The 25,179-nt window shown below is 45.5% G+C and overlaps 1 protein-coding gene across 7 annotated transcripts in view; it reads right to left on the reverse strand.

Moving 5' to 3' along the window:
- The window catches only part of sdk1a (sidekick cell adhesion molecule 1a), a 289,638-nt gene that overhangs the window by 66,615 nt on the left and 197,844 nt on the right, over window positions 1-25,179 (reverse strand). For all 7 annotated transcript variants that reach the window (XM_035398134.1, XM_035398132.1, XM_035398131.1 and 4 more), the window contains 10 exons: window positions 23,502-23,613; window positions 22,674-22,864; window positions 20,750-20,833; window positions 17,915-18,109; window positions 16,467-16,583; window positions 14,347-14,514; window positions 13,086-13,188; window positions 12,282-12,455; window positions 8,532-8,668; window positions 5,040-5,187 (listed from right to left, as the gene is read on the reverse strand). In XM_035398134.1, the coding sequence (XP_035254025.1) occupies window positions 5,040-5,187; window positions 8,532-8,668; window positions 12,282-12,455; window positions 13,086-13,188; window positions 14,347-14,514; window positions 16,467-16,583; window positions 17,915-18,109; window positions 20,750-20,833; window positions 22,674-22,864; window positions 23,502-23,613 (1,429 nt within the window). The remainder of the gene's footprint in view (window positions 1-5,039; window positions 5,188-8,531; window positions 8,669-12,281; window positions 12,456-13,085; window positions 13,189-14,346; window positions 14,515-16,466; window positions 16,584-17,914; window positions 18,110-20,749; window positions 20,834-22,673; window positions 22,865-23,501; window positions 23,614-25,179) is intronic.

Raw genomic sequence — 25,179 nt, forward strand, 5'->3', positions numbered from 1 at the left:
ACTGCCTATGTAGCAATGCAGGCAGCTAAGAGTAGACTATGTCAAGTGAAGAACTGTCAGCAGTATGTAACACAAAGCCAAGAGCAATGATATCGGCCTAAATCTTGTGATTTTCAGTTATCCATTCGTAGAACATTCAGGGCGTATTGAAATGTCTGAAATAAACTCACCAGAAAACACCTTTACTGCTACATCACTTTTAAGCATCTACTAAATCTGACAGCAGTCTAACCCATTCCTTACCTTTGCGTAACCAATTTAAGAAAATTCTACACCTGTTTTCTTCCAAAACTGAGTTTTTATTTAAACTGGCAACAAATCCATACATTTTAACATAAGGTTCAACACAATGCCCATTCTTGTAAGACTGATTAGCAAAATTCCATATTGTACAAAAACAAAACAACAACAACAGTTCATTAGAGCCGTGACCTGCTACCCTCTTCCTTGGGTTTAATTAAGCACAAAGGACAGACATGGCAGGCGGGGAGTCGAGTGTGAAGGCCAATGACGGTTTTCTGGGACCTGTAGTTTTTTCCCCCCTCTCTGCACAAAACTCTTCTGAGCACAGTGGGAACACTACAGTGAGGAAGCACCTCTGGGGTGTCCCTCAAACTCGCGTTGCGCAAGGCCTGCAAGAAATGAATTATTATTAAATATAAATTATGTGAAAATGATTATTTTTAAGTAAGTATTACAAATCATATCTACGGGGGTGCCTTGAATCGTGCCACCGCTGTGGAATTTAGCGGTATCGGCACTGTGTTTCCCGGACATACAGGCAGCGTGCAGTTTACACCTGTTCTCTTTATTTCCTGCCCAGGCCCCCCCCCCACCCCACCCCACCCCTCCTTAAGCATGGGATGCGACAGCAGCGGCGGCAGCTTTGACCTTTCCTGCTTTTGCTGCCGAGTCTTCTCTGAGAGGCACAGATAAGATTCGATAGCAAAAACGGGCGCGGCGCGGATACCGTCGGAGGGAGCGGCCGTCCTAAGCGCCGGGGAGCGCGCAGTGCATGGCAAGTGAGTCATTGGGGGCCCGGGGACCACCTTCAGTGCTGCTTTAGGAAAGCTTTTTTTTGGGGGGGGGGGGGGGTGGGGCGGGGGGCACACTGACTTATACTCCTATCAATCATCAAAGAAAGCAATTTCCTCAGATCACAGATCAAAGATCCCTGGGTTATGTGAGTCCAAGATGAATGAGACGCTGATGCCCCCAAGCTGTTATCCTTAATCAAGGCCGTCGTACCAAAGTGGACATTTCACTCGAGGCCACGCAAGCCCGCCTCCCTCCTATAAGCCAGATCATCGCGCCGCTACGCAGTTAACCGCAGAGTTTACAAGTTTACGTCCAGGACACCGCCACCGAGCCCCAGAGAAAGGTGCTTAACCTCGGCTGCCCCGGCCAAATAAAACCCTGCTTTACAGCCGGACCCCTCCGGTGAAATAGGAGGAATTTTACAGTAGTTCACACTGGGCGAGGACGTCCAATAAAGAAATAAATAATATCCTCCCCCCCAGACGCGGCTATTCATTTTTGTCCCCTGTAGGGGACATGAGTCTCTGGTCTTCAACTCAAGAACCACACGTCCTACCAAGCTGAAAGCCGTCGTTCTGTGTAGAAGACAGTAAAAATAAAAAGCTGTATTTTTGACGATATTTTCACTCCAACGTGTTTTTGTCATGCATGACACTTATATTACGGAGAAAATTTTTTATACTTTTACTTTAAAAATAGTTTTACTTTTACTTTAAAAAAAACTTTTTTTTTTTCTCTGCTGTGTCTCAGGAGGCTATAATGAAGCTGCCGTAATCTTGACACAAGATATAAAGGTCTATATTTGGTCTCATATTTCATTCATTTTGACTCGGCTTTGGAAAAGACTGTCTGAAATTGCAGCGGTGGAGCAGATAAATGCTTGTACATGCTGAAGCATGACTAGGGGCAGCATGAATGACCACACTGATAGAATATTTCCCTTGAAATAAGGACTTAACAGTGACTTTCTCCCGCAAACAGAACAAGCAGAGCAAAGCTGATGAAAGTATTTCACATTAACTTACGCTATTGAACACCAGAACAGAATATAATCAACTCGAGAGAGAGTGAGTGAAAGAGAAAGAGAGAGAGAGGGAGAGAGAGACAGAGAGAGGGAGAGAGAGTGTGTGTGTGTGAGAGAGAGAGAGAGAGAGAGAGAGAGACACACAGGGAGAGAGAGAGTGAAAGAGAGAGAGAAAGGGAGAGACAGCGAAAGAGAGAGGGAGAGACAGAGAGAGGGAGACAGAGAGTGAAAGAGAGAGAGAGGGACAGAGGGAGAGACACAGAGAGGGAGAGAGAGAGAGATACAGCGAGCGAGTGAGTGAGAGAGAGAGAGAGAGAAAGAGAGAGAGCTGCCCCTCTTTGGCTGCAGTCTCCTGTTCTGCTGTTTTTCGTAAAGACTGAGAGGCGTTCAGGCCCCTGGACGGCAGCGGCTTCGCCCTACAGGCGCGCACAGCTGAGGCTGATTGATAATCAGCCCAGGCGACGCTCGCTCGCCTTGGTCAAGTCCACACTGCCTTCAGAGACAGATGCTTGGAAGCACCGCTGCTTTCGGCTCTCCGTCTCCATAAAGCGACCGCCCCGGCCTGCGTAGTGGTATAGAAGAAGAGTTGAAAGTTGTTGTTGCCTTTGATTTGTTTTCGGCCATTTGCATTCTATTTTTCTCAGCGCCCCGGAGGAGGAGAATAAATCGGCCCATTTAACATCTGTCGTTCTTGTCTTCGCTCATTCTATCGCCATCCGGGACGGCGGCTACAACCATTACCGCACCACTGTCGAAATAGACCAGTTTATTTATGTACAACAGTACATTAACCAATATTTTTTGTTTATCTCCAAATTCGGAACGCCAAATCATATTTATTGACCTGTCCCATCGCTGCGATATACGGCGGTTGAGTCGGGAGAGTGCAGACGGGAACGCTTCTCATCAAAATCATGGGCCGACAGCAACAGGTTCTTCTGTCCGCAGTCCACACAGGCAGACCAGACTGCAGGTGCAACAAACCACCACAGGGGGGCGCCCCCGAGCACTGAAGCAGCCACTACCCTCCCAGCCCTCATTACAGCCAATAATACAGTGCGCTATTATGTACCGGCCACAGACACAGACATGAAAACTAATGCTTTTCCCAGAAGTGCTGCTGACAGGTCTTAAATAAACTGACTACTTAAAAACTGACGACTCATTATCACCCGGAATTTGCTAAGTAAAGAAACGGCGGCATGTAATGTTCTCTGTTTACATTTCCGCGTCGGCTGCAATAATGTACTTGCGGTGAGAGTTACCCACGCTTCATTATTCAATGCAACTTTCCATTCATCAGTCTGTCTCCTGCTTAGCAGTATGGACACCATGTCTCTCTATAGTCATAATATGGCCATTAGCCCTGGGCAACTCCACTGGTAGAAAGAAAGAAGAACCTCTGAGACTATTAGACCCCTAATTATTTCTGTCATACATGAAAAGAGTTTCTTAAAGGGCCGCATACCTTCATGAGAATTTCCATCACACACACACACACACACAAAAAAGATTTTACAGTTTTGCAATGCATGCACAAATACACACTCAAATTGAGTATCAATTGGGGGCATGGAAGTATTAGACTGTGATGTATTCAGATCTTTCAAGTCATTCATCAGTATTGGATTTCGCCTGTTAAAAGATGTGTGAATAAGCTTTACTTATAAATTCACGGATAGGTACTGTATTTCTCCTTACTGCGAATCCAAAGTCATGTTTTTTTTTTTTAGCTTGCTGCCATTTAAGTTCTTAAAACCTTCTTTTCTGGTAAAAACATCCTTTATCTAAAAAACCAATTCCGACCATGAAATGCTTAATAACATAATTCAAGCAGGCAGAGAAAAAGTGAGATTTAAATCCTCTGCCTGTACCATCATTTTCAGTAAGAAGGGCAGTCCCTTAACCACAACAGCACCCCGAGTGCAACAGCAACAGCTGGTGATTGTAGAGAGAGACCACATGATCTTAATTCAATGGGTGGAGCTCTTTTGTGCTGTCGAGCAGAGATTCACATCAACCAGTCGAATGCTTTAAAACATGATTGATGTTTAGCTAAAGCCAGTCGGCCATCGGTAGCCCCACTCTCTCATCATCACTGATCTGCACGAGGCAGTCATGGGTGAAGGCAGGAAGGGAGGGAAGTGATCCAAGACGTTGGACTGGGGCTGTGCAGCCGCGTTGCTGCAGTAGACCCGCACATCCTGGATAACAGGGCTCGGTGAGCTTGATGTGCTCCTCCGTTTCTTTTCTTCAGCGAGAGGCAGGCTCTTCACAGCACAGGCCCCCCGCGGTGACCGATCGAACGCGAGCGCAACACGACCGCAGCGCTCCGCGTTTACCGAAGGGCTCTCGCTCACATCAAACGGCCCTTTTTTCGGTACAGCCAGAACTGGATCCCCACCAAAGACTCAGCACCGAGACCTTCGGCGCTCGCTGGATTTTACAAACGCGATAATCACAGTGCTTAAGTGAGCTAATTTAAAAATTGTCTGCTGAATATAAATTACTCAATAGAGGGTAAAGGATGCTCACTGGTAAATTAAAGAAAACAAAGACTGCAGGAACAAGCTGTTTCATCACAGTGATGACAGATGACGTATGATGACTCAGCCGGGCCAGATCTGTGGGGGGGGGGGGCACAAGGGTGGACATTTTTGCTCTGCCCCCTTAAACTTTCATTAAATTCTCCTCACTATTCACTAAATTCACTAAATAATCAATTATTCTATTCCACAGCTAGAAAAAATACTACACTTCTTTCAAGTTAATATTTCTCACTTTATTTCCAACTCACTGCTTAAGAGGCTTAGCCAATCATAAAAATGCTCTATTTAAAATAACAGATTATCAGATTGTGTTTTTAATGGCAGAGTTTAAATAGCTAGCCCCTTATGTTGAGTGCTCTGGCAGAAGGGCATGGTGAATATGAGCGCCCGCCCTGGGGTGGCTGTGGGAGCAGGCTGGCAGTACCCACCTGTTTGTGGCTGCGCTGTACTGCCCCTTCCCCACCTGGTTGACGGCACAGACCCTGAATTGGTACGTGCGGGCTGGGGTCAGCCCCCTCACTACCGCCCCCGTCAGGACGGGGTCCACTTTGGGTAGGTACGTCTTCCACGGGGAGTCTAGAGTCAGACATAAGGACCAGAAAAGCAGGTTAGTTTTCTCACACATTATCTTAAAGACCAGAGGATATGCACAGATACACGTGTTGTTTTCCGTGCGCACACCCTGAGCTCTGCATGCATGCCATGTGGATGCTTGTACATTTATGCGTTTACATGCTTTCCCAGCACTTCATTAAAGCTCACAGAATCCTGTTACATGTCACCATTTTGACCTTTTCAGTCTTTGAGACTACAGAATATACTGATCAATAAACTCCAAACATGGTTTCTGGGGGTTTCACTGAATGAAACAAAATAAAAAATCTTTTAAATGCCAGCTATATAAAATCCACAACAAAAACTTCAATAGAACATATTTTCAGAAATGTGATACAAATCCTATCTATCTATCTATCTATCTATCTATCCGCCTATCTATCTACACGGAGACACAAAGACACAGGACCCACACACACACACACACACACACACACTTACATATACACAAGAGATATGAATCAGTTATTACTAAAATATTTTTCTTTGGCAGTTTTTAAATAAATCTACTGCCACTCCATAAAAGACCACAAGGGTTTCATTAATAGTTAATTACAAGTTCTCATAAAATGCGCCTCTTCAGAGATTTTAGCCACAAAGCCCTTTTTTGAGAGACAGCAGCTTGCCATGTTTTTTTCAGATCAAAGGTTTCTAAGGTAAAGATTTCTAGACCAGTAAATGTAATTATTTAGACCAGTAAATGTAATTTTTTTTTTTTTAAATCATAAAAATATATCGCCGTCACAGCTCTGACAAGAAACTGGAGGAGGAAGCCGGGAGTTCACGAGGTGATTCCAACCCTTCGAAGGAGTCTTTCAGTTCTGCAAAGAAACACGTACAATAAAGAACCAGAGTTCAATAACGTCTGGTGAATTTAAATGGCTCATTTCTTAGTCAATGGATGCCTCACTCGCCGCACAAAAGACAACGCTACCTTTGCTCCGTTGGAACGAAAATCAAAATGTCGCTAACATGAAACGAGCATCGGTGCCAAGAGACTGCGGCGGCTTTGCTCTTCCCGAGACCTCATTCGATGCTCCCCACAGGAGTTCATTTAACCTCCAGCCAAAGAAGAACAAAACCTTTTTTTTTTTCTGTTCCTCATCCAAGAAGAAACTAACTTTTTCATAACAGTTTTTTAGACACTAGTAATGTGGCCTTTGACTAAAGCTCATTTTTCAATGTCTTCCGGCGCAGCTGGTGCAGGAATCGGTCCAGTTCCACCACCTTTTGTTTTTGTTTAATTTCTCTACTCAACTTTTTTCCAAAATCATCGACTGCACCACAGAGCACACTACATAAACTACAAGACGGTGGAACCCAAACAACGTTCTGAGCGTGGTTGCCACGCAATCTGAGAACCCTTATTTGAGGTAAAAATCCATATCATTCAAGGACGTGATGGCCCTTTCATTGCAGCTATTTATATATCTATAAAATGACTGGTGGCTCACTTAAACACGGCTAGCTATCAACCCAACTTTATAAACCATTCCTTGGGGTTCTCTTTTTTGCCTGCAGGGGACAATTTGGCCATTATGTTTCTTCTAGGTATGTATATGTCTCACAAAGTCCCTCAGACACACTATGTCTAGTGGTGCCGTATGGCCCTTGTCTCTGATACCCACCTTAAATCAACATTTCTCCTCAACTTGGTGAGTTACACTTTTTGTTAATGGTGAGTTTTTGTTGTAGCAATTGCTGAACTCTCCAATCTAAGTTTGTGAAGGAAATGTTTTTTTTTGCGGATTGGATCCCAGCCTGTAATGCAATCCACCCTGTTAAGTTTCAGCGACCCTGGCTGCAAACAGACAGCGAAAAAGCTCCGTTGAGCCACTACTGGTTTCAGCGGCACTAGGGCCACAGTCGTATGGAGAGTCAGGGCCACAGTTGTATGGAGAGTCGGGGCCACGGTTGTACGGAGAGTCGGGGCCACAGTCGTATGGAGAGTCGGGGCCACGGTCATATGGAGAGTCGGGGCCACAGTCGTATGGAGAGTCGGGGCCACGGTCATATGGAGAGTCGGGGCCACAGTCGTACGGAGAGTCGGGACCACAGTCGTATGGAGAGTCGGGGCCACGGTCATATGGAGAGTCGGGGCCACAGTCGTATGGAGAGTCGGGGCCACGGTCGTACGGAGAGTCGGGGCCACGGTTGTACGGAGAGTCGGGGCCACAGTCGTATGGAGAGTCGGGGCCACGGTGCTGACAGGCAGGTTTACTGTGGAGGAGAGGTGCTTGACATTCTGCGTATAAACAGCTTAGCGTAGCGCCATCACATTCAGCGACACAGTCCATTAATCTCCTTGTCACCTCAGGCCAGGGCTCCATGCATAAGCTGCTTGTGCAGAATGCCTAATTTAATACATATTTTTTGCCAATACCCCCCCTCCCCCCCCCCTTCAGACAGCCATTTCAATATAAGATAAGCATTTGCGAGACTGGAGAGAGATTAAACAAAGCAGTGCAAATGGAATTAATCGCCGCCTCGATAGAGTAAACAAGGGGGTGGGACGCGAGGTATTGACCGAGAGAAACTGCGTACAGTTCACCTCTCCGTTGCCCCATTTCTCAGGGAAAGAAATGGAGACATCAAAATAGAAAGGGACATGTTTGACATTTGGAAAGGAAGAAAAGAAAAAAAAGCATTTAAAAACAAGCCATTTTCTGTCTTGTTTTCCGGCAAAGATCAGAGCCGCCACGAACGTGAGATCCACTAAACTTCGGTTTACAAACTTCTCTCTTTGAAGGTAGTCCTCGGAGAGCGAACCCGGAGAGTAATGACTGGCTCTAAATGAGAGGGCATAGACAGGCGCTTGGGTCATCTCCAGATGCGATATCAGCGAGCTGCAGGATCGGGGGGTGAGTGCCTCACTGCCAAACTAAACTTTTTTTTTTTTTTTTTCCAGAACTAGCCGAGATACAGTACCACAGAATCAGAGAGAAAAAACTTGTGCCCAGATCATTTGGAGGTCTTTAAATCTTGTTGCGGAGGGGCATGTGTATAGCCCCAGTGGCTAATGGGTAGGCATACTGCAAACTTGCAAAGAGATTCCTTATCACATTGCAGCAACATAATGATCATATAATTAACAAATAGTGGAAAATAATACACTGTGTTCCCAGTGAAGGACTGGCAAACTGTCCAGGGTGTATTCCTGCCTCTCACCCAGTGCATGCTGGGATAGACTCCCGCACCTCCCACGACTTTGACCAGGAATAAGCGGGTATAGATAATGGATGGATGGATAGGTATAATATTTCAGTTCTGTCCACTGGGTGCGAGCTGCTCCGTGGTGCGCTTACTGTTTTCGGAGAGCTCCACGATGTAGTGCAGGAGGGGGCTGTTTCCGTCGAAGGGCCGCACCCAGGACAGGTCCACCATGCGGCTGTAGTTGGCATTCAGGCTGGCCTGCAGGTTCCGCGGGGAGTGGGGCAGTTCACTGCAGAGGGAACCGAGAGGGGTCAGAATGGCAACCCAAGCTTACATTGGCCACTCCTCCACAAGCCACACCCCCCCACGCCTTATCATTTCCCAAGGTTCAAATCCCCCAACCCCCCCCCCAAACCCCAGGCTCACAGCCAACTCCTCTTCTCTGCATTCTAATTCGATGTATTCATTATTTTCAAAGAACAGCATCCCTGTTGTAGCCAATGGCAGATGGCTAAAGGAAGTAAATAATTCTCTTACATTCAAGCTGTCATGAGAAGGAGCATGCTTGAGATTTTGAGGATTTTTTAAAAGTGGGGTAGGAGGGCTTCATTACAACCTGGCACATTGAAGGCACGTAGAAGTATGGTATCCACAGCTGTCTCCCAAATTACATTAAGGACAAGTGCAGTTGCTAAGGAACGAGCCTTATTACCTGATGACTTAAATTGTTTGCAGGTTAAAATGCATTGAATTATACATTTAATGCATCCTTATGAGGTGTCCTTGAAATTAACTGCTCAAATAAATATCCAGTTTATGTGTGCATTGATCAACTTGTAAGTTATGTAATTTGTTGTGTACAAGGGTGTATCCTATAGACAGTAAGTAAATCAATACTGATTCAACTGTAACATCTGAAAAACTCCTAAAGATTTAACTCTTTTAAATGTAATCTAAGTCTTTCAACTGTTGACATTACATTTTCAAAACCAAAAAGTACAGAATTGATTTATCATTTTTAATTATTACTAGGTAACAGTTTATCTTGTAATCCATGATTATCCTCCAAGTGAGAAGGTAGAGATAAAGAAAAATCAATTCTCCAAAATGGAAGCTTTTAAGCAAATTAATACATGAAGATTCAGCCATAATTAGCATTTATACGTTTGAAGGTGGGGGGAGGACACAGATCTCCGATTAAAATGCTCAGAGGTTTCTTAGTGGAGTGCCGGTAAAGATGAAAGATTTTCAGACCAGATAGTCAGCTCCTGTGTTTTTTGGCCTGTCTCCATCTGAGTCTTGGAAATTCCAATGGGTACCATGAGGTGCCAGTGTTGTGGCTGCTGCTACACCGGCTGCAGATGTTCTGTGGGTCCTTTCACGGGAGGCGGGGCCCTACGCTCAGTGTGTGGGTGACCTATAGGATAGGGGGGTGGGGGGTGGAAGGGGGGGGCGGGCACTGTGCATATTCACATTGAGCCTGACATTCCCAAAGCTCTACGCTTCAGAGTAAGGCCTAGGAAGATCTTTCAATGCTTGCTATAAAAAGGAAAATATCACCCAGCAAACAATTTGTGGTTTCTAAAACATTCCTGGAAGGTTGCCTCAACACAATCTAAACATAAATTTAATTTCTGGATTCCCCTAAAATGTCATTTTCGAGTCATAAAATTGAATAGCAGCTTTTTTACCGCACATTAATTCTGCATTTTATATTCTCGTGCTTGTTAGTATTATCAGGACATTTAGCAATGTGAAATGAACTTTGCATTTCAATACTTCTTAAATTCGAGCCAACAAGACCTTTTCTTTCGAGACTAAACAATCTCCATCAGGAGATGAGTTGTATGTAGTTTCTCCGTGACTTTTTGGGGACAGTTCACACCTCATCATTATCCAGCAGCCAACCGGAATCGTTTCTGAAGCCTTTAGTCAAAGAACATCTGCGGTGCTTGTCTGTGCTCAGCACCGATTAGTCTCAGTGGCACCCTGGATGACCTGCGGGGTCACCTACGTGACAGACAAGCGGCAATCCCTGCCCTCTGACGGCCCTGAAACACAGGGAACCACTCCCCCCCCCCGCCCCCCCCCCCGCCCCCGCTCCTCTATCAAAGGACAAAGTCAGCCACAAACAGCGCTGTGAAATATCAGAGAAATCATCGACTCGACGTTGGCGTAATTGGCGGAGGGCGAGTCTAACCCCCTTCCTCCAGACGCCCTCCGAGATAATTAAGGAGCGCGAGAGCGTCGGCGCACTGAGCGCCCCGAAAGCCTCGCGCCGTCGTTATCGCACGTCGCCGTGATGTAATCGCGACGTAGGTTCGGCAGAAACCCGTCGCTTAAACTGAGATGAAAACAGGAATCAATAAGCGAGCAGCGAGAAACGAATGGGGCTACAGGACCCATTTTTCACATTAGCGCTTTTCTGTTAGCGATGACCGGCGCGCCACGGCGGATCGATTCTGTCGCGCTACACTGGAGCGCAGCGAGGCTATCGGACCGTGAGGCTATCGGAGCGCAGGCCCGAAACACCGTAACAGAAACGAGAAGTGCTACGCAGCAGGACGAAGAAAAGAAAAAGGTCCGAAGTCTGACTTTGTCTAAGGGTGCATTGAGGGGGCACATTAAATTCCGACTCTGCATTCTCGGGGAGGTCCTACTGCACTATGCTTTTGAAGTTCAGACTTCACTGCCTTAAAGAAAGAAAAGGGAGAGTCGTGGGACGAATTTGAAAAATCTGAATCTTTTTTTTTTTCTACTGTGGAAGTTTAAAGTACATGTGGGTGCCCTTGAGTTTGCCCACACCAGCGCTGGCACACCGCAGATCAATGGAGACAATGAGGAAGTAAAGTTAGAGATAAATCTACACTGCAAAAGTCAACAAGGATCCTGCTACTTAAGAAAAATAACCCCAGCTCTTCAATGTAAAAAAATAACTGTATATTTTCTCTCATAATAACAGTGGTCTTTTTAATCTAAACCAATTTAAAACACCAAACCTAATACGCATTAGTACCAAAACTAATATTATTCAAACTTCTTGGTTAAGCTTCACTGACAATAGCCTCAGTAACTGAGTAATAACTGACTTAGTAACTGAGAAAGGAAAACAAAAAAAACAACCTTGCTAGCCAGGTATGTTTCGAAAAAAGCACACGGCGGTTCGAATGAAAAGTACACTGCGGTTCGAATGAATACAATGCAGGCAACCTCACAGCACCTTCTGCGGTGCACTGCAGTGTCAGAGCGCAGCCGGGGCTGCTGGGTAAGATGCAGCGGGCATCAGGAGGCAGGAGCATGGCTCCGGAGCGCCGGCGTAATTACAGCGAGGTCTTTAATCCTCTCCCTGGAGGAAGGAGCGAGCGCGGAGAGCGACGACGAGGAAGAGCGGCATCCGCCCGGCGGTAATATCACCGTCTCCAGCCCCGCCCGTAGCTCCAGCCGCAGCGCTCACCCCCCCCCCCCCCTCGGCTTTGCTCGCGACGCCGGGGAGCGAAAAAAGCCCCAGGGATCGACCGCCCGCCATTAGACCAACGCTCCCGGAAAACAGGCGCTCCAGGGAACGCCTCAGGGGTCGAACGCCTGCGATCAGACCAACACGCGCTCGGCGCAGAGAGTTAGCCACTTTAGGGCGTGCTAATTGGCAATTCGCTGTCAACACAAAGTGGGATATGCCTATTACGTGTAGAAAAAAGCAAAAGCATCAATAAAATCTTCATTATTTTTTATTCATTTCACTTCATTTTATTGCCTTGTGTACAGAAATTTTAATAGTAAATTTACTTGCTGATTTAAAAAAAATATAACTCTGGATATTCTGTTCACATGAAGTGCCTTGTTGAAGGAATTTTGGCCTTCCATGTCCTACCCTGACCATTGTTGCCAAGAAGCAAGCCACTCACATGACCTCCAAGCGCGCCGATTTGGAGTCGTTGCCGGCCTGAGAGAGAACGTCGCAGGTGTAATCCCCGATGTCGCCCGACCAGGTCTGGCTGATTTGCAGGGAGCCGTCCTTCAAGGTCACGCGCCCCCCGCTGGACTGGCTGACCACGACGTCGTCTTTCTTCCACACATACCTGTGGAAGACATCTTTCTCAGTTTTCTCTACCCCACCAGTGCTTTTCCACAGAACGAGCACCCCCTGACTCCACAGCACCCCCAAAAATCACTCGCCAGAAGTATATGAACAGTACCAAAGCGGGGGTTAGAGAGTAGAGGAGACCATAAACACATCTGCATCAGCCCTGTAATGCTTTTCACAAAGGGCAGAGGATCACACCGCTAGCCTTTTATTGGCTGGTCACAGTTAATGACTTAATGCTTCCATCACACCCTTAACACTTTAGCTAATATGCTAATAGAGTGCAGGGCAAAGGTGCCCATATACTTTTCCCCCATAGTCAATTATTTAACCAGTCCAATCATTCACGTGATCTGATATTTCAGGCAAATTTCATGATAATCTGAGGTAATGACGATTGCTCTTCTGTCTCTGTGTGTAGCACATTACCGTGGTCTAATCTAAGTGGACCTGCACTGGTGGGTAGGGTTAATTGCCCCAGGGTAATTGGTGGAAATGAGAACCTACGTTCACACCGGTCCTCCTGAGTTGGAATTGGTGCTAACTCCTGCCTGCGCTTACACAGCTCTATGAGTAGCCACGCGGCAGTGCGGTGCTGGTGGCGCGGCTGACCCCAGGACCTCACCTGACGGACACTCGGGGGTCGTGGGTGGCCCCGCAGTCCAGCACGGCCATCGTCCCTTTTATGACGCGGCGGTCTGTGGGGGGCTGGGAGATGGACGTGCGGCCTGGAGGACAAAGGGGGGGGGGGGGGGGTGCAGTAAATTTGACTGAGAACAAATATTGTAAATACTGCCAGGCGGCTACATGTACGGCTCGTTCCGGGACATTAGGTTATTACAACCTTTCTTGCTAAACATGAAGAAAAAAAAGCACAAAAAACTGAGAGAGGTCTTAAAGAGACAATTTAAATTCACTTTTCAGGAAAAAGACATTAATAATGAACCTTCTGGCCCACTATAACCGCGGCCGCAAAATTACAAACGAGAACAAATCGCAGAGCGTCTGAACTGGCTTTACAGACTAGTGCTTAATGCAAATATTATCATTAATTTAGGAGACACTCACTGTTTGAAAAACAGGTAAAAATAAGCTTTGGGTCTATATGAAAGGAATTATCATAATCCCTCTTCCATCTGTCGGATGATTGAAAATTGAGATTAGCAATGAAAGAAAAATAAGTTTCCAAGACACCAAAAATGGGCAGACGTACCACATGCTACCTGGGACACAGATTCAAACCAATATTTGAGCTTTCAATTGGTTCAGAGGAGTAAATGAATGAGTAAAAGAGCTGGTTGCAACTCCAGCCATTACAGGGTTAATGTGGGAAATGCAGCCACTGCTAGAGTTCTGGGGGGAAGGAACTGGGGTTCTGAGAAGGGGAGGAGCTGGGGTTCTGAGGGGGGAGGAGCTGGGGTTCTGAGGGGGGAGGAACTGGGGTTCTGAGGGGGGAGGAGCTGGGGTTCTGGGGGGAAGGAACCGGGGTTCTGAGGGGGGAGGAGCTGGGGTTCTGGGGGGGGGAGGAGCTGTGGTTCTGGGGGGAGGAGCTGGGGTTCTGGGGGTGAGGAGCTGGGGTTCTGGGGGGGGAGGAGCTGGGGTTCTGAGGGGGGAGGAGCTGGGGTTCTGAGAGGGGGGGGAGCTGGAGTTCTGAGAGAGGAAGGTGCTAGGGTTCTGAGGGGGGGAGGAGCTGTGGTTCTGGGGGGGGGAGCTGGAGTTCTGAGAGGTGAAGGAGCTAGGGTTCTGAGGGGGGGAGGAGCTGTGGTTCTGGGGGGGAGGAACTGGGGTTCAAGAGGGGGAGGAGATGGGGATCTGAGGGGGGCGGAGCTGATGTTCGGGGGGGGGGGGATCTGGGTTACTGAGAGGGGGAGGGGAAAGGGGCTTACTCCACACGGTCAGGGCGGAGGTGGCGTTGATGGCTCCCTGGGAGTTGCTGGCATAGCAGGTGAAGCTGCCAGTGTCATGGAGGAAGACGGGCGCCACCTGCAGCCCTCCGGACTCCAAGAGGGTGAAGCGCGGGATCTGGACAGAGCCGCTGGCCAGAATCTGAGTGCCTGCAAGAAAAAGTCACACACACATGCGTGTTAGTCATGTATATACGCTCATACAACATATCACACGCACACACACAGACGCACAATCATACACAAGAGGCACATACCCCAAATGGCAGAAACTTCCCAGCCCCAGGTATAAGCACGCACACACGCACACACGCACGCACGCACGTGCACGTCCACCCACACCAGCGGTGCCTCGTGAGCTTGGCCTGGAGGACCACATTTTACCATTAAACTTTCCTTGACCTGTGTTGCCTGCTTTGCTTGGTTAGCGAGCATGCCAATCAGCCGGATAATCCGTCGCCACGGGCAGGTCATTCCCACGCGAGCGGTGCCATTTATTTCCGCCTCCCCCCCCCATTTAACCGATAAGACGGTTCAATATAGTCAAATCAATTCAGTCATCACAAAGACTGCGCTTTTCACCTGAGTCTCATTCCCTAACAGGAACAAAGGCTGTCAAAGAAACTCCGTTTATATGGCAATTTCACAAGCATTATGGGAGAATTTTGTTATGAACGGTGGACAGTCTGTGCTTAGCTGGCCTTTACGTCATCAGCCGGCTGTGGCTGTGGATACGTGGAATAAAGAGCTAAGCCATCTATGAAGTGGATTTTAGGTGGTGTATAGATATTTACATTTGTATTTAAATATTGGTGGTGTTGCTCCTGCGTGATGCTATGACGTAAAGGCAAGGACTCGTGAAGCATGCAAACACGCAAAGCAAACCGACGACAGGCTGAATCAAACCAACAGTTCTGAGGTAAAAGGAGTCGTGGCTGTGCACACGCACGTGCTCACACGCTGAAGAAAAAACACACGTGTGCACACACACACACACACACGTGCACATGCACACACACACACACACACACACACACACACACACAAACACACACACATGCGCACACACGTAAGCACACACACACACACACACACACACACACTTGTGTGCACATAGGCACACTCTCAGGAAGACCAGGAACGCACACGTTCGCACACATGCCAAGTGTTCGGCAGATACCGGTAATACGGCATCATCTAGTATTCTTGTTCAGCTCTGAATGAGTTTATTACCAGTTTTGAATGATCGCCCCATGGGGAATCTTTCTGAAAAAGCTATCATCAGTGCTTGACTTGTTAGAGCGCGCTCTATTATGCATTTCGATAATGCGGTTTCATAATTGGGAATGCTATGGCAATCACTTGAATGAATGGAGCAAATACAGTACTCCGAGATAATGACAGATCTGCGCTGTTATTGCGAGGGATTATCTCTGTAATTGGCCATTAGCTGAAAGATTATGTTATAATGCCTTTTTGTAAAGCTAAGTGTACGGCACCATATTTAAGCACCAATGTCCAGCGCAGACAGAGCAGAGAGCAGCTGCTACTTAAAAAGCTGTAGAAAGAGACATTACCAAAAACAAAAGTATTCTACGCTAGTACATCAGGCTCCAACTGACCTTAGGGGCAGAACTGACTGCTAATGCATTCCGTCCTTGAGCGTTAGTCATGCGCACGTAAGAGTACAACCAATTAACTGGATGAAAAGGCTCAGTCTGTTAAGGACGCTTTCAGGCAAATAGAGATGGCCACATTTGAGGGGTTCAAATGCTCTGTCTGAATTATAACAGATGTTCATGTTTCATGAGCTGTGATTGGCTGATCACCGTCATCTCTGTCCTATTGAATAACCATTTATTTTTTCACTATATCCAAATAGAAAGGGGATACAAGCACATATTTTTCCAGTAATCTATAGATTGCAGATCAGATGTCAGGGAAATGTAGGAGGAGATTTCAGTCACTTACATCAAATCTCAATAGTCATTTGGATTGTAATTTCTAAACATACCCAGTATGTCAGAAAGCGTGAATGAACTGATGGCATTTAATTGGCAGACGAGCACCACGATGGCAAGTGCGGGTTCGATGAGGGATACCTCTCTTCCAGGTGACGGCGGGTTTGGGCGCGCCCGAGACCTCGCAGGTGAAGGTCGCCACGGCGCCGTCGGTCACCGTGATGTCGGAGGGGGCCCAGGTGAAGACGGGGGCCATGCCTGAGGGAACCACAGAAAGCCACACCCTGACTCCCGAACCTCGAGGAGCCCAAACCGCAAAATGCCTCTGCTCCAGAGATGAAGAACAAAAAAAGTAATTTTGTCCTGCTTTCATCCTCGTTTTCAGGGGGATAATTCCCCTCCATCTTTCGCAGGAGCGTACGCACCGTCCTCAAGACAGACCGGGGGGGGAGGAAAGGAATTTGTACAAAATTGCATTAAAAAGGACCAAAAATTGCTCTGTTTGGTTATCTTAATGATAAAAACATCTCTGAGGGTCAGATGAATGGAGGAAAATGCGCATACGTGTTTGAGCGTTAGACTCCAGACTGTGCTTCTGGAGGGTGATGGAGCCAAGAAGTTCTGTGAAATCGCCGAAATCCACAGCAGGCAAGACAATTTCACGTACTCAAGGTGGCCGAAATAAAGCCAATTACAGGTCCATTTGCACCGTGACTAACGGCAAGGCGATTATCCACGATATATTTTAACAGAGACTAGGTTAGTGAAGAAAATCTCACAACTCAGTGTCTATATCTTCTACAGTGCATGCTTTCAAATTACACGCGTGTAAAATTATCCATTTGAAACATATAGAGAACATTTTGATCTACATCCAAAATATTTAATTACTTTTAAAAATTTTAACACAAAAATATGTTTCACTGGGGTGTATGCACAGGCAAGACACAAGGGTGTGCTCTACGCAAGTAGGCCCTTTAACTCGTGAGAGACGACAGATGAATCTAAGACCAATATACGCGATACCGCTCCAATAACATTTTTTGGTGCGTTATGTCTCCCCTAACATAATGTGAATTCTGACATAATGTTAATCTAATAGTCCATTGTTCGGTATTGTAATAGTAGCACATTGATCATATCTCAGAACGTAATGTACAATTACAGTATGTTTTCCATAACAGCTCTTTATGTTATACAGGAGCAGAAAGTACACGGACAAAAATACATTAAAAGCTGCTATCTTCATTTGGACTTTGCCCTGGGTTCAGTCATTATCTGTCCTTATGATGCATTACTTTCATTCATTAAAAACCTATTTTTTATCCTAATTGCTGTGTTCACTGAACATGCCAAAGTGTGGTTGTGAAGATAAGAGGGCAACTTCTAATTTAATTGCAAGTGTAAGTTTCTTTTTTTATCTCGCGCTCACAGTTTGACAAGTCAGTTTCCATGATGGCTGAACTTGCCAAACACTGCTGAGGAAGAAAAAGAAACAGAAAAAGACGCTCACATTTCATCGCGAGTCGAAGTTTACGGACAAATGTTGACTGAATCCAGGCTTTCTGAAGTGTGTAAAGAAAACTCACTGGTGACATCCAGGTAGGTGTGCGCTTGTATCTCTCCGGCCGAGTTCCTAGCGAAGCACTGGAAGATTCCGGCATCGTTGGGCTGCACCCTCCGGATCTGCAGGCCGACGCTGGACATCACCCTGTAGCGGGGGTTGTTCAACCTCTGAAGCGGCACCGAGTCCTTGTACCATTCCAGTCGGGGCGTGGGGACTCCTGCAAAACATGGCAACCGGACCGATGAGGTAGAAGTCGAGGGGAGGAGGAGGCGAAGCTGGATGTCATTTTCAGGTGTTCAATTCGTCGCATAGACACAACAAGCATTTCTTTATTAAAAACATTTTTTTTGACAAAAAAAGAAATCGTATATAACCAAAAAATTATAAACTCCTGACATGACAACCAGAGGGGTGGGAATGCAAACAAGGACCAACAACAAAAAAAGCACAAAAAAAAACTGCCAATGTAGCTTTAGGGGGATAAGAATTCATTTCCACCTCAATCTCAATCTCTTTCATGGCATCACTTTTTATTTTCTGAGACAGGTCTTTCACCAGAGACTTACATGTTAGGGGAAATGCATCAGTATTCCGGAACAAGCTACTATATATTTTACGAAAGCTTCCCCAACTCAGACCTAGGTTGGAAAAGAGTGAGACGTTTTTTTGACAGCGAAGGACCACATTTGTCTGGCACCTTCATCGGCCCCTCCCCAAAACATTCCACCTTTTCTCTTAAATTCCCACATTCCCTCGAACTTGAGCTGGTTCTCGCCCTGCCAGGGGTTGCAGAGTTTTCACCGGCAATTTGTAAAGTTGGACTCATGCTGAGTCGTGCCTCTCAGACTGAAGCAGTTCTCCCGAGGATCTTGTCTCTTTGACGTGCTATTTTGTTTTCTGAGCTCAAATATAGGCTGTTTCATTAAAACGAATTAGTGCTTCCTATAAAGAAAAGTAGGGCTTGACACGGATAAAGTCCTATCCGTGACTTCTGTAAATGTAGGTTACAATATGCTATACAGTCACAATAAGGAAGTTTTTAAGCCAAGTTTTTTTTTGTACACTGCCTAATCAAAATTAAAAAATAAAAATAAATAATTTAAAAAAAGGTAATGGTATACATTATTTAAAACATTTATTTTTGGAGTAATGTGAAGTCCATTTTTAGTTTTCAAAACATTTAACAAAAACAGATTTTCCTATGAAAATGTACATGCTACGTACTATGTATTAAGCAGTATGCTTTTTACTATGTACTAAGTAGTATGCACTATTATGTATGTACCAAGTAGTATGCACTATTTAGTATGTACTATTCCATTTTTGCATTCTCTATTTTTTTCTTTTTAATGAAACCCTTATGTGTTCATACAGTGCATCGGCTTGCCCTAGGCATATTATCCACCAGCAGATCAGTCTGAATGAACAATAGAATGGAGTGAGCAGCTCGGAGGTCACTACGTGAAACCTACTGTTCTAATAACACAATGATTCGGTAATACCCTGTCAACACGGTGAAACATGGCAGACAGACATACTAAGTCCATAGGATTTACTGGGCTAGACATGAGAAAGAAAAACAGAACCGGTAAAGACACCCTTACAAGGTATCAGTGGGGTTTCATTATTGAAGTTCATTCATTCTGAATTCCCCTAAGCTCACTGTTGGTTAAAGTAGCCCTACCCATGAAGTGTCCCTCGATACAAAGCAATCAAAAACTCAATCCTCCCAACATACTGTACCGAGACTTCTCGAGCTGAGCACTGTATGAATAATAAGCTCTTCACATATGTTCGAACGTGTCCCCTGATCACAAGTGATTTAAGACTTTAAAGTCATAGAAAGAAGAAAGGGGACGTTTTAATCTTTTTTTTCCAAAGGGAAGATCAAATGTAATGAGTAAAGCAATATGGGGGCTTTGTCAGTAGCAGTTCATAAAGAAGGCAATGGACTGGCTCCATTTTAAAACTCCAGAGGATCTGGGAGCTGAGTTTGTGGTTTTAGTTCTCGCAGTCCATCGTGCCTGGATGTTCCGGCTATTTATTCTTCCATGAAATGGCTGTTGAGCGAGATTTCAGACTCCGATGAAGAACATCATTAGTCTTATTCCACCGCAGAGCTGACAAACCTGGCCCGCGTTATTAGAAGTGTTTAGGAGAACTCCAGCAGCATCTGTTTTGGCAGCTATCCAAGATCGTTTTTCTACCATTTTTTCAGTGGCTGTGCAACAACGTTAACAAAAAACCTCTCTAACAGAACAGCAAAACTTAATACCGCATCATATAGGTAAAAATGAATTAGTAACAGGGGTTGTGACACATATGCCTGAACAACTCAGAATATATAGGCCTAATATTATCATAATGTTCCTTGTGTGAGTCATAGTAAATACTTGTTGCATAGACAGTATTAGACAGGCTGCAATGTGGTTTGTCTTCAACTAAGAGAAATGAACTAAAGGCACTTTTTAGTTTTGCGGCATTATCAGTTGCTGAGATTAGCTAAAAAAAGTTGTTTGTGAAACAAAAAAAAACTTGTTTAAACGTAGTTTAAGTTTTGAACGAAGCAATTTGCTCTTAAAATAAATATGGGCATTGGTGGCCTAGATGTTCATCCGGGAGAAAGAAAATATAAAATAATTTTAAAAATCCACACAATTCTCCTGACTCAAATGCTTGACTGCAGTTGGTCTGAATGAATGGCTCACAAAACCCCTTAAAATGCCAAACTGAACGGATAGTGAGGTGCCCAGGAGAACGCAGTGTGAGCCTACCAGACAATGCAGCGGCGGAGCCTGCAGTGCTCAGCTTAAAGGCGGGACTTCAGTGTGGGAACGCATTCTGGCGGACCGCTCACCTCTCGCTTGACACTGGATGTCCACGGTTTTCTCCACCTCTCCCATGGTTTTCCTCTTGGGCTCGGCAGTGAAGTAAGGGGACTCTGTCGTGAGAAGCAAAGGGCCACTGGTTACTACGGCTGTGGCCACACCGAGGCGGCGCACAAGAGCAGCTGACAGCGGGTGGAGTTCCTCTTGACTAGGGGTCGAAAACCTTAAAACCCGAGGATTAAAACTCCAACTAAGTAGGCCACATTCGCCCCGGGATGTCCAAACTTCTGAGAAGGTCCGGTGTGGATGCATTAATTGCGACTTTTGCCCACTAAAAGTACTCTTTTGTGGTTTTTTTCTGCTGCCAAACGAAGTTAAATCTTTTGTGGAAACCACTCCTGCGAAATGGACCGTGATGTTAGCAGCTGAGCACAGAAGAGCGACAAGGAGTGAAAAAGTACCGTGTCACCTTTCTTCAAAGGCAAAAAGCTAAAGCGTGCTTATTCCATATAATAAGCAGGTGAATAAATACATATATTGAGATTGAGAATTTACTGTTGATGACAATATAGCCAACCTGCAGCATCCCCTGACTTCCACATAATGCTGCATATAACCTGCTGATGGGTCACATTCATCTTCTGAATATGCTTCAACCTGAGTCGTGCAACGCAATTGATTCCTCACATTGCGCACTTTCTCCTCTATGCATATTTATGGGACTTCTCCCTCCCTCTAATAACACAAGGCACAACTGTCACAGCGGCCTATGAATGAACAGCACCTTCCTAATGAATATCGAGGAGTTATAAATATTCAACATGTTTAGTTCTGAGGGGCTATATATTATTCTGATGGAACTATAACCAATGAAATAACATTATTGGGGGGGGGGGGGCGAAAACAGAGCGCTATTTCGTCACTGAAATGGCAGAGCAATAAGCGCAAAGGACATCGGGGTTATCTGCCCACTGCTGACAGTTTGAAAACTCGGTGATGTGATCCACAGAGAAGAACGCAGAGCCTGTCATACATGAGGTGTATGTGCACTGACAGTGCATGATTTGGCAAATGGAAAGCGATTTGTGTGGCTAAGTATTTAATTCACCCAAAAACTAACAGCCCCAAGGACTAGAATATGAGAATGAGGCTGTTGGAGAGACACTATATGGTGTATATTCTGTTTGGCAATGAATATACAAAGCAAGCAATATAAATATACATATATGTGTGGAAGAAAATCATTGTAGAACAAGTACTACACGCAGAAATACTGTTGATAACCAGGTAGATTATACATGAAAATAAAAACAATCATAGAAATAATATTTTTTTACAAAACTGTGCAATTTTAGGCAAATCAGGGAAAGTATACAATGAAATTCATGTTTTTGTACCCAAGATAGTCAAAAGGGTAATTTTCCTTTGTAGTCTCTGAGCATACAGTGTACTGGAAATGACACATTAAAGACACAGAAAACATCTGATATGTGCTGTCATTTCTTTATATGTAGGACTTGTGCTGTAATTTCTAAATCAGATTTTTTCCCCCCCATAAATTATAACCAGATCCAGGATTAGATTTTGGTGCACACTTTTTTTCCCCCTGTAAATCTGCATCCGAGAGAACCACTCACATTTCCCATTTCGTATTGCTGTTCGGCCAATTGGCAGACACTGACTAGCCAATCCGAGCTCAAAACAAATGTCTGCCAATAGACAAAACAGATGAGTCACGCCAGGCACATACAGCAGATTTTGGTCACTATACATCATTAGTAGCCAGAGGGCTGCATGGCTTGAGACGATGACTGAGTCCATCAGCTGGATTCAGCAGGCGCTAACCGTGCGACAGTGTGCTGACGGAACAGGAACCGTGGGTCGCGTGCAGAGCGGTCCCCCTTCCTCTGTTGGGCCCTATTAGCTCTGACTGCTCAATGGCAGAGGCCTAACCTGTGAGGAAGAGGAAGGCTTTGGCCTCGGCGGTCTTCGCGCTGCCGTCCGACAGCGACGCCTCGCACACGTACGGACCCACGCTGGCGGAGGTGGGGTTGACGATGGTCAGCCTCCTCCCGAACATGCCCACGCCGCTTGTCAGCTCCACGCCGTTTCGCTTCCACGACAGTCGGAGTTTCTCCACCGGCCTTGAAGCGAAGGTGGTACATTATTTGTTCAAACTTCTGTGTTTCTACATTTTCACAGGCAAACAGCATAATAGGATTTCAGAAAAATGAAGGCTTAACTGGCACGGATTGTGTGTCCCTGCAGATGAGTAATCTGTGAGTAATCTGCAAGCTGGAAAGGAATTTTACTTATTTCCTCAGCCTTTTTGTTTCGAAAAAGCGAATGCAGTCGCCAGGGTAGAAAGGCAGTTGCACAATTAAATACAGTAATTGTAGCAGAACTCTTATCGCAACCCATTCAGTAAAAAAAGCTGAATGCTTTAGACAAAGGTTTATGAAAAGAAGACAACAGGGAGTATTCAGGGAGTAACATATAAAAAATAACATAAAAGAAAAGAAATAATAATAATAAAAATTAACTTTCAACTCAAAAAAACTGCATTCAAGTCAGATTTGATTATTTATTTCTTCCTGTCTTTCAGGGGTTCGGTATCTTGTGGCTGCTAGGCCGCTTACTTTCGGTGACTAATGCCCACTTTTCAAAGGGCAGTGCGGTACTGGCATGCGGCAGGGCCCATTTAAAACGAGCTTTGATGTGCCACACTAACAGGGTGGTTTAGAAACCTCCAAAGGGCGGTGGGCGGCGGTGTGATCTGACCTTGCATTAGCCACACACTCCAGCGTGGCCTCGTTGACCCCCGCCACTACCGTCGTGTTCCTGGGAGGAATCACAATCGCTGGTGCCACAGGGTCCGCGGGACTGTCTGAATCTGAGAGAGAGAGAGAGAGAGAAAGAGAGAGGGAGGGAGACAGAGAGAGAGAGAGAGAGAAAAAGAGAGAGACGGGAGGAGGGGGTCAAGAAAGAGAGGGGGTCAAAGTTCAGCAAGTGTCAGGGAGCATGCTCCAAAGGGGGCAATCATCAGGAAACTTTACATAACTCACCCCTGTGAGACACTGCATGTGTGAATGGTGTATGCATGGCAAGGTGATTCATTTGTGCTCCTAGTATGTGAGCTGAGCTTATAAGGAAGGTGTTGGAAATGTGTGCGCATTCTACTATTTTTATGTGGAAATGCGTTGTTACAGCGCATTATCTGCTAAACTGGGCCTGTAGGTGGGGGGAGCTAGCGGAGTTCAGATGCAGACGCACGCATACAACCAGTAAACCACACGCTCACCATCAGTTTACAGGAACTCATAAATTACGGAAAACATGCATACGTTCAAGTTACAGGGCACACAAGGACAATAAGTACAGAACACACAAACTGGGATGACAGTCATCCACCAAACTACAGGCTGGCAGGCAATTACCGAAGTTGGAATTGCTTATTCCAGCTAAACCAACAACTTACAAAAGGGCGAACGGAACAGGGCCCATATCGCAGAGTTGGAGTGGGTATTTAAAATCAAACAGTTCGGGCAAATCTCCCATGAATATATGGCCAGGTTCCTGAGCATGAATTGTTAATGAAGCGTGCCGCAATCTGCTCTGAGATCGCAGCCTGTTTTTAGCCACGCTTCATTAACCGCAGACCTCTTCGGTGTCCCTTTCTCCAAAGATGGAGGGAATCTTTGAAAACTGCAGACAAACTAAATAATGGACAGATTACTTGGCAGCGGTCCCGCTTCGGAGTGTAAGGGAGGTAAGATCGTAAATGTTTGGTAGCGGATCGATGCAGCGTAGCAGAACTGGCTTCAGAATGTTCAGAGTGGTTCTGGGTGTGCTCGCTTTAACAGAAAATTTCTGCTCCAGTGCTTTTGCGCTTAATTCATCTTGGACATTTCTGCCTTGTTACCTTTATTTGTTTTGCTCTTAAAGGAAATGAATCCTGCTTTAAGACACCCAAATTCTAAGGAAAGTTAGCAAGTGATCCTAAGAAAACTTCAGCATCAGTGGAAGACAAACAGCAAACAGGCTATTCTCACATCATCAACAGAATAAAGTGATGTTATATTATTATTATTTTTTAATGTTTTTTTTGTTGGCATAACCATATTCTCTTATTTGCACCTCAGTCTATATGGATGAAACATAATCCCCCCGAAAAGGCCCATACTGCTTTCTCCACATAACACACTCAGACAGGCCATTCCCTGTGCATTTTCTTAAGTCGCCCTAAAGCGCATTTCAAATCTGCATTTTCTGCACAAAAAACAAATTACTGAAGGTATGAATATCAATGAGCAAGCTTCAGGCACCATACCCTGCAATACAATCACTGCTTCGCAGGCGTATATCTGGGTGCCCTCATTTTGAACATGTGCAAACGCAGTGTCTCTGGAGGAATGTCTAGACTGATGGATTGTTTTTTTAAGTCCCACCAAAGTTGCTA

Source organism: Anguilla anguilla, chromosome 17, assembly GCF_013347855.1.
Source record: "Anguilla anguilla isolate fAngAng1 chromosome 17, fAngAng1.pri, whole genome shotgun sequence".
Taxonomy (NCBI): domain Eukaryota; kingdom Metazoa; phylum Chordata; class Actinopteri; order Anguilliformes; family Anguillidae; genus Anguilla; species Anguilla anguilla.